General features: G+C 32.3%; 1 protein-coding gene across 1 annotated transcript in view; it reads left to right on the forward strand.

Annotated features, from left to right (window-relative positions):
- LOC137931136 (uncharacterized) overlaps positions 1 to 15,840 on the forward strand; it is a 269,824-nt gene that overhangs the window by 160,059 nt on the left and 93,925 nt on the right. Inside the window, exon 3 of the mRNA XM_068774536.1 lies at positions 2,386 to 2,519. Coding sequence (XP_068630637.1) covers positions 2,386 to 2,519 — 134 coding nt within the window. The remainder of the gene's footprint in view (positions 1 to 2,385; positions 2,520 to 15,840) is intronic.

Consider the following 15,840-nt stretch of genomic DNA (forward strand, 5'->3'; position numbering starts at 1 on the left):
GCAACTTAAAAAACCAATGCGGACATGTCATTTACACAATTGAGAAGATAAAAACTGAATCGAAGAAGATCTTGAAGGCTCTACCGGAAAGACTATTCTGACTGTTTCAAGAACTGCAAGAAGCCTTGGCAAGCATTTTATTGGACAGGGTTTACTTTAAAAGGGATGAATATGATTTAAAAGAATAAATAAAGAGTTTATATTTTTCAAACATGTTCACTATCATTCACACCTTTAATTAATAACTCTGTATAAAAGCTGCTCTAAAGTGGTGAAAGAAAACATTGTAAACAAATATGTATGTATATGTATATATATACATATTATTCTAGTCTATCTATCTCAGAAAATAAACCTACTTAAAACGTGATATAAAACTTTCGTATCAATATAATTATCTTACTTACTTATAATACAATAAATCAACACGAGTGTGGTTTATTATACATGCGGAGGGAGTTCTTGGAAATTTACTTAAGTTGTTTAATGTTAGTCTTAATTCATAATTGCGTTCACCTAACCAGTTCGCTCGTGGAAGCCCCTGAAGGGATTATAACAAATCTTTATACACCCGGGGCGGGGAAAGCTAATACTTTGACCTTTTCAAGGAGCACGTTTGTTTACATGTGTAGTTTATGTTTAATCCTTACGTTTTGTTGTTCCACGTACATTTCACATTCGCTAGAGTGTAAACAGGAAATATACGGATGCAGTTCGCTTAGATCAGGGCTTCTTAAACTTTTCTCATTCACGACCCCATTTATGATCGCGAGTTTCTTGACGACCCCATACAAATATAAAATAAAAATAAATTAACATTTTTTGATATTTTATTTATTTGCTAACAATATACATATACATATGAAAAAATATAGTTTTGGAATTCGTTTTGAAACACACAAAAATCTAAAATTAAAAATTGCACAAGAAAGTACAGAAATTGTATTTATATTAGTTTAAAACATTTAACAAATTCGCGTGTCTAGACGCTGCAAGTACACTGTATTCCGCCAACTCTAGTAATGTTATAAAATGGTATAAATAAATATTTGACATTAAAATATCTCGACCCCAGAATTTTGCTACGCGACCCCCATTTGGGCAAAATTCATAGTTTAAGAAACCCTGGCTTAGATGTAATTTATTTATTTTTGCCTCTGAGCATCTTGACCAATATCTCTTAGGTCTTACAGGAAAAAAACATGTTTCGTAATTAAACATGATGTCCTCTGTTTTAAAATCATTGTCATACATAGATCAGCGCAAATATATATAAATATTAAAGCGAAAAAGTTAAACTTGTATCGAATTTACTTTTTGCCCTCTTTAACAATCAAATTGAACATTTATATGGCGTGGGCCCCACTTTGGGAAAGAATGAGCTATACAAACAACGCGTTGTCTTCTTTCTCAGAAACTAAGTAAGGATAAGTAAGACAGAAAAAAAATGTATTATTTAATAAAATACCTTCTTTATCAAATAGGTTCTTAGAAATTAACCTTCAATCCTAAATTATATACTAATTCAAAAGTTCATAGGTTTTCTTGGTTGTCTTTTCCTGTTAACATTTTATGTATACGTATATACGATCACTCCAAGATTGTTGTAATTGATAAATTGGCTTCATAAATAGTATCAGAGCTCGACATTTATATACAATACAATGATTTTAATTACAACTAATAATAATAATTTCAACGAATAAAGAAACACAATAGAAAAGAGAATACAAAAAAAACTTATTTGAATCGATTATTAACAATAATAATATGTATTAGACATACAGAAAGTTTACCATACGCCTTTATAATGAAAACTGATTGTTGATATATTTCAATACAAACTCCACTGGGTCATAATATATGCGAAAGTTTCTTCCTTATAATATAATTTATATAGTGAATACGACAATTTATATTCTAATATATTTTGTTTTTAACTCAAAAATATATTTATAATTATATATACAGTTTAATCTTTGTAACTGCAATACCTTTATAACAAGAAACCTATGTAAAAATGCTATAAAACATTAAAAAATTCATTCTTGTTTAATTATTTAATTTATCTTTCATTTTACGTTTTTTTCCGATATCAACCCCATATCGGACATAGGTTTCTTGTTATAATTATTTACAAGTACTAGTGGCCATATTGCGCGCAGAATAGATGGCAGCTGGGACCTGAAAGTCCACATGTGTAGACCACGAGCTGGTAGTGATTCTGCTCACAAGGTGGATATACTTATTCAGGTCATCGGAATACCCTGGATAGAGGCTTTCAAATAGTCCTGTTGTAAATATATGAGGGAGGCCTAAGACCAGCAGACTTCATCGTGGTTGAAATGATGGTAATAAAGATGAAATTTCTTCTTTTGTTTACAGAACTACCACCAGAGAAGCCATCGATCAAAGCGGAGAAAGGCTGGTACGCATCAGGCGATTCTCTTCGAGCGCAATGTTCTTCTCCACCAGCGGATCCGCCAGCTAATCTCACGTGGTTGCTAAATGGACGAGACGTAAGTAATGCCTTTAGAGAAACATAAATACTAAACGTGAATAAGATGTTTTGACAGATTGACAATTATTCAATCAAAACATTGCTTTATAATTTTGATCTACTTTTTTACATTTACTAACATATAAACAAGTCGAGCGTCACATTTGACGTAGATTTTTTTATTCTAAAGCTCTCGGATTTCGGAACCGCGATCCTTGATTCTGAAGAAGCTGTAAAAGCTGGAAAGGTTAAATAAATGACGTATTATATTTTACGTTCATAGTTTACAATACATTTATTTTATAATTCTATGTAATAAATAGTTTACTTGTTATAATAATTTTATAAATTAAATCTCCAAAAGACTAATTGAAATTTAATTATACTTTAGTATTGTTTAAGATTTTAAGTGTATAATGTATAGAAAAACAATACTGCGTAGTTTCTATTATCTCTTTTATCTCTATTTATTCAACTCTCTATATCTTATATTCAATTTTGATTAAAGCGACAGTATTAACAAAATTTACTATCACTGATTTATTCATTTACACCGAAGCGCAGCACTTTGAAAGTAATAGATCACTTACCCTTAATTTTTCCTGAGCTTTCAGGGGTATAAAACTTTTATAAGCTCTAAAAGAAATTACAATTTAATTCATTTCAGCTTGGAACGCACGTATTTCTAAAAGTGTAAAAAGACTATTAAAGCCTTGGACCGATCGTTAAACACGATGGAGAAAAAATAGTGATTCGTTCGAAGTCAGAGTTAAACCAGACTTAAATATAATTACATTTAATACTTTATTTGGATTTTGAATGGTGAATACTCTTATTGTCTTCAATGATTTGGTATAAGAAAATATAAAAGAACATATAAAATTATTTACTAAATATTAAATCTAAATTCTCATTGGATCAGTCGCATTCCAATCCAATTAATGTAACATATTATATAGTGCTTACTTAATACAGGGTGATAGGAAATACGTGCTAAAAATTTTTAAGCTAAACACATTGTATATTAAATATATCGTACTTAAACTTAATATAATGTTAACTTGAACATGAGAGAAGATTTAATAAATAAATGTTTGTAAAAACTGTAATTACAGACTAAATCCTAAAAGTAGCTAAGTTCCATTCCGTTAAGCAAAACTGTCTCGATTTGTGATTTTAATTGATTTTTGTAACGTCTTTACCCGATTAGTATTGCCGCGTTTTAGCTAATTTTACATTTAAATCCGCACCAAGCAAATTTATTCAGACCTTAAGAGCATTACCGTGTTAAATTATTTATTTGGTCCGCCTCTAAATATTTGAAATAGCTCAACTGTTCAGATTAACGGGAATCCCCCTTAAAGATCGTATTTTTTTTGTTATTTCAATTTTTAACTGTTTTTACTATTTCCTATCACATATTAGTACAAAAAATTTTACTTCAAAACACTAATAAGTATATAGGATGTATTTTAGTGCATAGTTTAAAAATTACAAGCTTTTTCTTTTTAACTTTCTTTCGGATAAAAGGTATCCTACTGTACAGTGCTACATACAACATTGTTTACGATCAAACTCACTGTTATTTAAAATAAGATAAACATTTCTTTGTTTGTAGCTTTAAAATAATTAAAACATGAGCATTTATCCAGGAATTGAATTGGAAAATGACTCCATTGTATTAAAACAAACATAGAGTTTATTAAAAAAAAATTAAAATAGGGAAATTATCTTTTTGCGTTAGATAATATTACCATAATACGTCTATGAATTTAAAACCTTTCCAATGGCATCATTATTTATAATACTGCTACCGAAATCGCTGTGCCGTGTCTAAGGTAAGCGCGGTGAGGTGGGGGTTGTGGGAAAAAATAGTATATCCTTCGCCGGAACGGAACGTATCTGCCTTTGTTTTCACTGTAGGCCTTTGAAATAAAAAAAAACGTATTTTTATCTACATTAAATTATTTACTTCGAGGCAAGATAAAAGTTAGTAAACTATTACTTCTATTAAAACTAATTATTAAGTCGTTTTTTAGACACAGTATTTTTAGAAATTTTAAGATTTTGGATGCAGCTATACTCTATGATAAACGATTAATGTATTTAGTTATTTATGTTGTAGATCACGTGTAAAATTTACAAAATATATAAATATTCGAATGCGACTTAAATAAACGATGTAATATGAAATATGAGAAATTTTAAAACAACTTTTTTACTTGTTAACGAGGGACTCATTTCTTTTAGAGTGCTTGTTTGTTTTTGTTGCATTTCGTCTGAAGAGCTCCCGTAACTTGTGGATGTAGTAAAAATATTTCGCGAAATTCTTAAAATATATGTCATACTTAATATTTATGTTGACATCAAATAAACATTTTATTTGTATGAGACAAAATTTTCTCAGTATTTCGTTGGTTCACCGTGCTTGTTCACAAGAGGAAGGTGGACCAGATACGGTGCTTTAAGCTACGAGTAGTATCGCACGTTAAAGAAGCCTTCCTTACAATGCAATGGCGTTCACTTTCACTTATGAGAATCCGCTTGCTACCAAACCAAATTATAAATGATCATATCAATGCTGCTTTAAAAGCCCGTTCTAGAAAAAAAAATCGATCGCACTTGACAGGCCTAAACTCTTTAGCACATAGAGATAATAATAATAGAACTATAAAAAAGTTATTAATTTACATTGTTCTCACACAGCGAATAAAAGCACTATCGCTACATGAGGTTAGTATTCCAACAATGGAACAAATATAATTTAATATCTTAATTGCAACCTTTTTAATTTGCTATAAATAAGGTATGTATATACTAGATAAAAAGAGTGGAGTTTGAACCTGTTTCTTCTCCGCAACGACAACACCTTGCCAAGCATAGTAATGTCAAGAATAAAATAGATTAAACAAAGTTGACGATCAATAAGAATTTGGTTAAAAGTTCCAATAATGAATAAATACATTTTGTTTTTATTATTTTAATTTTCATAGTTTTAAATAAACAACCTTATTTCATCATTATTTCAGTCGCAGAACGTCCAATATTGGACACAGGTTTTCTTTATAGATTTCTAATAGAACCTGGAGAAAGCATTTAGTGTCGTGTATCTACCTTATGGTCGTGCTACGTTGAACTTCCAAAAGCCGAAAAGATATCAATTAGTCAATACAATACGGCAGGTGACGCATCCTAGTGTTTTTTTTTTAATTAGCTCGTGCATTTCGTATCCGCTAACCTTGAGTTCGAAGAAGCTGTGAAAGTAAGAAAGGCTAACATCGTGCAGCGCCAATCGAATATAGCCTAGTAACACAGATTCGTGCACTCAACAACAAGAACAGTACAGACCTCAGACTTGCTCATCCACTAGGCTACATCCATTACTTTCATTCATGTAGGAATCTCCTCATTGCTAATTCGATCTTGTAGAAAAATCATGAAGTTAGTTCTCTTTATTAATAGGTGAGCGATCATAATACCCTTAGATTTCAAGAATATTGTTCAAGATATTGGAATGATAATTAAATATAAGGAGGAAAAAAGATTCTACTAAATTGTATTTTAAAGGGAAGAGACCGTTATGATGCTTTTCTTTAATAACACCGCTGAGATTATTGAGTGGCAATTTAACATATTTTAATACATATTAGTTAGTCAAGGAAATTATCAGAGTTGCTGACACCGTACTATACGCTATACGCATTTAGTTATGAGCATAAAAGCCTTGTGTCCCAAGGATAAGCTAATTTCAAGGCAAGTGTACTACTAAAAAATTATTATGAAAACGATTCTAATACAGACAAGTGAAGTGTAATTCGATAGTGCCGGAGAAAAGCAATAAATGTAGCGGCGAATGCTGTTCACATTCCAGCACTTTCTGAAATTGATATCGCTAAAGTTGCACAATACGGTGTCATACTCGCGGCCAGTCGAGGAGCGCTTCATATTTGCTATTGAATTTGCTCAAACACGAATCGAACATTGTTCAAGAATACGTGAGATGTTTCGCTTGAATTTTCACACCTTGCCTTTGTTGCATTCTACGTTTGTGATACAGTTTTATTTTAAATGTATTTCTTCAAATTCTTATGACCAGTTTATATTCCTTTTCTTCGATCTTTATTTACATCTACTGAAAAGATTTTATTAAACTCAGAACAAATTCGCATCACATTAAACAACGTTCCAGATGCTACCAGGGCAGGTAAAATTGCTAAATAGAAATGTCCATAATACTAATGACATAGTAAACAAAACACTATGAACAAAAGATTTACTGTAGACATTGACTTCTGAGTCTTCATTTGCTGCCTCTTTAATGTGACTTAAAATTTTATACATTGGCCTTTGAGTATCCATCCTTAGCTTTTTTAATCCAACTCTATTGTTTAAACATTGACGTCTGTATATATATCCTCTGCTTACTTTACCCAAATAAGAAATAAACCTTTGAAAATCCTTTCGTTTATCAAACATTTTTTCGTCAATTTTGAATAGCATCCTACACTAATCTATTTTATTTTCTCATTGACATTCACTACTAGGGCTGTTATGGATGATTACTCTTGTATTTAATGTTTCTAGAAGTCCAGCGGATGGCCTAGTTGAAGTGATAGGTGGTCACATAGCGTGCAGGATAGATTACCTCTCATCATTTACTCCTATATCCCCTAGATGGGGCAGAGGGCGTCCACAGTACGTCGCCATCCCGAACGGTCTTGAGCCTCGTGCTTTACTTCGCTCCACGTCATTCCAACTGCCTTTACTTCTGCAGTAATCGTCCGCTGCCAGGTTTGCTTTGGGCGGCCACGTATTTGCTTTCCTTGAGGATTCCATTCTAGGGCTTGTCCCTTCTGAGAGTGTGGCCTATCCAATTCCACTTGCGGCGTTTGATCTGGTCGATCGGCATCTCACTGCAGCATTTCCAGAGGTCTACGTTAGAGACTTTCTCAGGCCAGTATAGATTACCTCTAGTGCCTTAAATTTCAGCTATTAAGGTACAGATGATGAGTCGTGTCGATTGAAGTATGATGATATTCATTATTAAAATTTAACTTAAAAATTTATTCGTTAAAACCCGTTGTATTACTAACAAGTTAATTTGATTTGTTTAAGAGAAATCAAGTATAATTAAGCTCTCATTAATCTCAAAAGCGAGGTCAAAGTCATTGCTCACCAAACTCTCCGCGAATAATTTAGACCCAGTCAAGTTGGATCAGGGCTTAGGAGTGAGATTAGAAGCTAAACCTCGACATTTGTTTTACGACTCTTTTAATTATTCAATGGTTTACTTATAATCATTCAGTTAAAATGTTCTAGACAGTTTAAATTTTATTAACAATATATTTATATAAAAATGTATGTATGTTTGTACATATGTATGTTTTGTAGACATTAACTACCCATTATTTGTACTTCTACCTTTTCCATATTATGATTCTCTCTATGATATTGCTTTTTGGGATAAGACCGCCCTTTGTATTATTATTGTGAAACTATTTAAATATATCATAACATGTATAATAATGAATATTAAATAAATATATAATAATTACTATGCATTTAAATAGAATAGACAAAAACATAACAAATTGTTACGTAAATGCGAATAATAGCTATTACTGTTAATTAAATAATAAAACAGTTACAATAAATAATAAATAAGTATTCATTTATATGTTGAAATAGTTAAATACATTTCTTAATTATATATCACAGTTTTAGCACGTGTCTTACCGCTAGGGTGACCATAATTTATCGTGATCAATATTTGAATTTTAGGACAATTACTGCTGGAGGTAGGCCTCCGTCATAGTTTTCTATGACCATGAACACGTGGAGACCATGGACCTGTAATCCAGGCATAGGACGTGAATCAATACGATACACAGACGACCTTGTTAAGATCATGGTAAGAAATTGAATATAGAACGCTTCCATCTGTTTATATTGGTAATCAATGGCGACGTGCAAATACATATTATAAATGCTGTTTTAAACGTTACTTGTTCAAGTTACCAGAAGACAAAGGGAGCAAAGATACATGGAGCTAACGAATAAAAGATACCACATTATACAATAGGAGACAGAGCTATCAACTGTGATGAACTCTTTAAAAAGAGAAGAGAAGACAACCGGTATTTAGAAGACGAAATGATTTGTAAATATCTGTCTGAAAAACGATGTAGATATATTTAATTGTTCACATCTTACGAACTTCAAAATAAGATTAAAATGTTTTGTCGATTTTCCTCGAAATCAGAATGAACTTCTAAACGTGGTACTGTTCACGTATCGCTCGATCGGCCACACAATAGAGCTGTAACAAAGGCGAACATAATTTTCCCATATTTATTACATTACCAGACCACCTACTTACTTTGTTATTGTTTGAATTCAACGCCGACTTTTTTTTCTCGAGTGCGTTTACATCGAAACTCGCCAATGTTCCGCTCATTTGTATTCAGTTCGCGCACTTTATTCCGCCATTACCCGATGCCAGTGTTCCTCGACTACTCTCAAGGAATTACACATTCGATATGAGTCGTCCACATAAAAATTATTATGTTGTTTACAACTTTATACTATCCAATTTCTGTTTAAAACAAGTAATCTATTTATGTTATTCAATTTAAATGAAATTAATTACTTTATTAAACTTCATCGTGACTTTGTAAATTAGGTCAAAGGGGCGAAGTTAATGCTATTAAGATGTCCCTTCTTTTTACTTTTTATTTAATTTGTCTGCATTTCAACGCGGAGTACAGGACCTTCTTGGAGTAACTTATTATTCAAGTTAATACAATTAATATCACAGGATTATTTAGATAGCATTTCTTTAAATAATTGTGCTATTTAAAATTAATATAGTATGTAAATAATAATAATTTTACTCACTGAAATATTGAATTTAAAAAACAAAATATTAATGTTTTAATTACATACTATAAACATGCTTTTTTGTATCGGTGATCTGGTAAAACAAAAGACGTCAGACAGTGGGAGTCATTATCTCTCCTGAGATGAAAGAGAAGATAATATCAGCGAGTTCATTATGCTCTACTTCGGAAAAAGAAGAGTGAGGAATAGGAAAGAGATTTACTTTTGTTCATTTTGTTAGAATCCAAATCTCTACTTCAAATGAAAAAACTGACCGTTATCAAACATGTGAGCCTACGACAAATTGGTGGATTTTTTACGGATGCTTCTGAGGAATTGTATCTACTTTACAAATTAAATCAAATTGTGACGAATCATAAATATCGAAATCACTTTCTACGATAGTAAAACAAAATACAGAATCATAGGGTTGTTGCTAGGAAACGTTTTTTAAACATTAGAATCTGCTTTGCCTTAGAGCAACTGTACTGCTAGAAGGAGCGTTCACCTAATCACTAGAGATTGATTCTCAAAATCTTGATTCACAAAGTAACACAAAGTTCAAACTGTTTTTCACCAAACACCAAACGCGTTCACTGTAGGTATGTTAATGAAAATGTCACTTGGTCCGCATATCATGGGACATACAGACTGGCGCCATCTAGACGCCGACATTGGATTCTGGATTAATTTGAAATTGGAACGGATCCGGGAAATTTACTAGACATGACATTAACGAAATACAACGCAAACAGAAGTTTATAAATCATTTTAGTCGTAGGACATAATACAGTTAATAAATTTAGAGTAATTCAATTCAGAGCTTCATTAAAACTTTTTTAATTCTCACTAAAAAGAAATATGTAAAAGGTTTTACTATTTTTTTTTAAATTTAGAACATTGTTTTATTTGTTTAAAAACATCATACGATTAATTATTCATAATTATTTTAAGAATGGAACGTTCCAATTTCCAATAGGACCGATTGAAAGCGGTATAGTGTCATGTGTGTTACGTTTTTTTTTTGTAAGATCTTAAGATTTTTGTTTTATTACAATATTTAGTTTACTTCATACTTTTTTTTAATAGCATCCGCTATTGGGGGCCTCTCGTACCCCTAACTTTTTGCGATCAGGGACTATATAATAATTTTTTTTTCAGTCTTTTCTTTATTTATCACTCTCTTTCACGCGTCACAATATCTTTCATTCTTGACTTTTGTCCTTCACAATATCTTTCGTTTTGCTCTTTTATACATTCTTTCTTTCCTCGCCTTTCTTCCGTCATCTTCTTACTGTAAGGTGGCTAGGTACATTTTATTTATTTTTATTCTTTAATTTTATCTTACATTTATTTTCTCTTTATTTACACATTGATTGAATGATGGGCGAAGGTTGTCGTCGCCTTCATATTTTAATATCTGAGCGACCGTTTCGTGGACTACTATACATTTTATTAGGTTCTACACTCATTTTTTATTTGCAAGATGCTTGGTGTTAGCTATATTCGATTGATGCTAGACGCTATTAGCCTGTTTTGGCTTTTACAGCTTTTTTGAACTCAGGGCTTGCGGACCCAAAATCCGCGAGCTAATAAATTTTAATAAAATCTGTGTCAGATGCGTCGTTTGACGTATTATATTGGCTAAATGTTATTTACTCAGTTTTCGGAGGAAGGTGTGATCTTTCCTTCCGAAGACATTTTAGCTTAATAGATATCGAAGCTGAGAGAGGATTGGTTGAAGTAGCCTGTGCACTACGTCGCGCCGTGACACTTGGGCGGGCGGAATGAGCTCTGTAATAAAAATAACTTAACAGACGTAAGACTGTATTATTTTAGGTACAAATGTGGGTATCGTTACAAGTGTAAAGAGAAAATCAAACCCGTAACTCCACCCGATTTCCAGTCCGATGTCGGACCAGTACCGCAAAAATTATATATATATTGACGGCCGCGCATAGCATAGCAGTGTTATTTACAAAATAGTTTGATGCATATATAAGTTTATTAAAATGTTTGTCTTGGTTATATATTTACATGAATCAATAGTGAGAAGACTGCACGTTTATTTTTTTTCTCTATATTTCTCATTTTACCTTGTATTTGCTTTACATAATTCAAATGGAAATCCTTAAACAACGTTACACTAACTTAATTTATTACTACTTAATTTGTGTATGTACCATCTATTTTATAAAAAGGTTATATTTGGCACACATTTATTTATTATCATTCAGGTCGACTACTTTATTTTATATAGATGTTATCACTTCACACCGGACTGACCGCAGTCTTCTCGAGTCCTGTGTCGTTTGTTTAATACGAATTTCTTTTTAATATTCAACCCAACACAAGGAAATAGTAAAATAAATACTTGTATACAGATAAAAAGCACATATATTGATTAATGTAGCACAAAAACATAAATGGTAATCATTTAAATGTATAATTGAACAAGGTAAAACAAATAAACAACAAAATAAAAACCAACAAAGTGAATATACAACAAAAAATAGCTACAACAAGTAAAAATCAAACTTATCTTCAAGTATTGGTTTCGACCAAGTTAGTTCTTTGTCTGTTTTAACAAATTGTTACCTAAGTATAAAAGAATTGTGTGTAAAGTATTTAAGAGTATAAATGAAAGATTTCATGAGTACAGATTTCAAAGACGATGTTTTTTCTTAAGAAACAAATCAAACGATTTGCTATGCGAACAATAAACTTTGAAAGCACTCTGTTTTTAGTCAAAATAAACAGATTTTACTATGTATTCACCTTTTTATACAGATAAAAAATAAGGTAAGCTACTGAGTTAGTGATATTCCTTGTTTTTCCCTGACGAATACAGAGACAAGTGGCGCAAAAGTAATGTAATTATGTGAAAGTGCCCTAATTTTAAGTAATTAGTAAACAATCAATTATATCTATATATTTACATCATAAATATTAAAGCACAGTGATTTTTAGTATCATTTGTAATATTTAAGTCACGTTTATATTATGACATTACTTTTGCACTACCTGTTATGCTACCGAAGACTTTTAAGATCAAATAAAATTGATTTTTATAAAAAATACATTAAAATTCTGAATAAAAAGTGCGAATAGTGTCTTTAAGAGAAATATACCATCAATTATGAAGCAGAACCCAGTAAATTTTCAGGCATGATGTAAGTGTATTAGCTCAAATAAAAAGGGACTAAATCCCAATTTAATTTAAAGGTAAAACATTACTTATTTTTAATTTTTGTGTGAATTGTTAAGGAGCAATACATTACGTACATTTAGTTAATGTCGTTGGATGAAAGCAGCGCAAGACGATTTATCGTATCTACCTTTGGGAAAGGCCTATTCCTTACAGTGGATGTCTAGTGACTAACACGTTGATAGCTTATATAAGCAGTTAGATATTCGTCATAAACTACTTTTACTTAGTTTAACATTGATATTATTCATCGAAAAAATGCAGTTAAATTTCTAGTAAGCTTTCAAAGATTTTTTATCTAAATTCTAACGATACAAAAAAAGTTAATGTATTAAAAAACAAAGTAAACAAAGTGTACTTCGTGTACAGTTAATCTATTCACACCGCGCCGTTCCGTTCCTGGTGTATCGTCTTTGAGCTTCTAATTTCATTACACAATTTTGTGTTTCACTCATATTATCTTTGTACACGTGGTTTATTTAATTTTGGCTCTCGAAATGCAGAGATCTCGAATATAAACAAGGTTGGATTAAAACATTTGGAATAAACAGAAAGGAAAGAACACCCCAATATTATTTATTGTAAAAGTACATTGCAACTTTTTCAAACAATTTCCTATTGTTAGAGATATTTTTAGACTTATCCGAAGATTATTATAGCAAGCTATCTGTGGTAGTGAACAGGCCACATAACTCGCAGAACAGATGACCGTTGAAACCTTCAGGTTCTAGAGTGGAGAATGGAATCCCGGAAGCGCAGCGCAGGACGATTTAAAGCAAGTTTTACCCTATTCCTTTTTGAGCTAAGATACTTATCCCACATCAGGCCCTCGTCTAGCGCGATGCGATGATCAGGAGAGACCCGTGTCGCTTCCGACTACCGAGTAGTCTTACCGCTAATCTAAACTACACTTCAGTTACAACACTATACACCTACACTTCTATAGTCCCTCTTTGTGCTAACGTTATCGATTTATCTGGAATACAATCCGCCATAGTAAAGTTTTTACCTAACGGACCTTAGTTTCCAATTTTGAATTCCGGTGAAGCTCCACAAAGCCAGCCATAAATGACTAGCAGTATAGCATCCAACACATCATATAGTAAAGTAGCTTAAATCGTTCACCTTTAAGGTGATGAGACGACTTTATCAAAACTGTCGATGGGGCTATATCTACCTTAATGGTTAGACAGCTTCATCTCTTCTGATGGTGTAAATCTTCGTTGATCACTTATCAGTCCATGAGGTACCTTTTAAAAATATATTTATGCCAACTATAAAATCTATAAGAAAAAGTAATACATTGAAAGAAGAAGATTTGCATGTGGAAGAAACAATCTAGTTTGATATTTACATTCTTATAATAGAGACTATCTTGATATATGAGTCAGGAATCAATAATAAATACACGCTTAATGCTAAATAAAGTGTGCAGTCAGAACGAATAGTGACTGACATCATTTCAGCCGTAATATGTCCACAGCTGGACAAAGATCTGAGCCCCGGATATTTCTAAAAGGCCCTATTGGGTAGCATAATGCATCCAGCATCTTCCGATGATAGAAAGTAACGGATATTGTAATTTAATAGGAATGATTATTGATAAAATACGGATGTATGGAAGTAGAGTAATAAATAAAGAAGAAAAAGAAGTATTTGTGATGGATAAATGAGGAATAACTGTGTGACATTGAAAAGGATAAAAGATTATTTAAAAAATGTTAAAAATTATTTTGTCAAATATGTCTCTGTGAACCATGACATGGGGTGAACGAGAGGCTACTATTTGATGTATTTTATGTTGTGCTGCTAGCCGGTCCAGGCTTTGTACAGCTTCATCGAAATTGAGCCCGTGGGAACAGAGGTCCACGGACTTAAAAAAAATTTACGCTGGGGATCGTACCTCAGTTACGACGAAGACGTATACACGCGGAGAACTATAACTGTGTAGGTGTACAGTGTAATGAGTGGGGTGTTGAGTATGTAGCATGAAGCGAGGACTACTCGGCGGTCGGGAGTGATACAGGCCTCTCCGGACAGCTCTCGCTTGAACGCGGGTTAGGCGGACGCGGCCGCCGTGTCATGTGTAGGTGTGTAGTGCATGACATGTGCATCGAGATCGCCGCGGCTCGTTGTGAGGCGTTGATACGGGGGAGCGGATGTTATTTAAATTCCGCTTTAAGGGCGGCGAGAAGGGCCGAGTGCTCCGCAATACAGAGAAAGCGCTCCGAAGCCTCCGGTTTGCGGAGTTGAAAGAGAGGCTATGAAAATCCTACCTTGCGCTTGTTGGTTCATAGTTCTACTCAAAATCTTAAGGCTCCAGCGGCTATATGTTCTAAGCGCTATGTCAACTGCCCTGTTCCACTACTTCGTTCGTGATTCGACCTAGTAAATAAATTCAGAGTGACAGTTTTGTTCTTATATTATATTAAAGCTATTTTTTAATTAAAGCTATATTTACCTGCTATTTAACATAATTAAAAGAAGATTAAAACACCTGAGGGATTTAAAAATAATCCTGGATCAGAATGAAACAGATTGAGGGTATTAAGTAGGATTCATTGAAATTTTCGAACATTATTTTGTTGTAATACATAAATACGTATTAACTTATTACTTATTACGTATTGTATTACATGTAATACTACATACAAGGTCATTGGTTTTAGTTGTAAAAGCTTTAAAGATGTGAATGTACAGCTTATTTATCAGCAAATGTCGTTAATGCGTTTACCCCTATTTCTAATCACACTGTATAAATGATCACTATGATTTTTTTGAGTTTGAATGCGACAAGTCAATAATTTTCGTTTGTACAAAGTGTATAGTAACAATGGCTAAATTTTGATATGTACTTATTCGAATTTTAAAAACACTTTCTCACTTTTTTTTACTCCGTTATTAAATGATTTCTGACACCATTGATTTATGTATAGATCGTACTGTACATTATTTAACAGTAAGTTAACTGTACATTAACCTTTTAATAGCTGTTACATCTATAGCCAATCACCCTGTATGTAAAAACGAAATAAATTTATGACACTTTATTTAGTCTTTTATTCAAAATGTCTCGTATAAGTAATTTAACATATTTTAAATACGTATTGACAAACTTTAATATATGCACGAAAATAAAACGATGAACGAATAAAACGAAATATACTTATGGAGACGAATTAACAATTACAAAAAATATTCTTCGTTCCGCATTTTCTGAAACGTTTCTGTGTTAATAAAAGAACAAAAAAAA

The sequence above is a fragment of the Battus philenor genome, unplaced genomic scaffold (genome assembly GCF_028537555.1).
Source record: "Battus philenor isolate CCGP_79_NKW_IND1 unplaced genomic scaffold, ilBatPhil1.0.hap1 SCAF_7, whole genome shotgun sequence".
NCBI classification, from domain to species: domain Eukaryota; kingdom Metazoa; phylum Arthropoda; class Insecta; order Lepidoptera; family Papilionidae; genus Battus; species Battus philenor.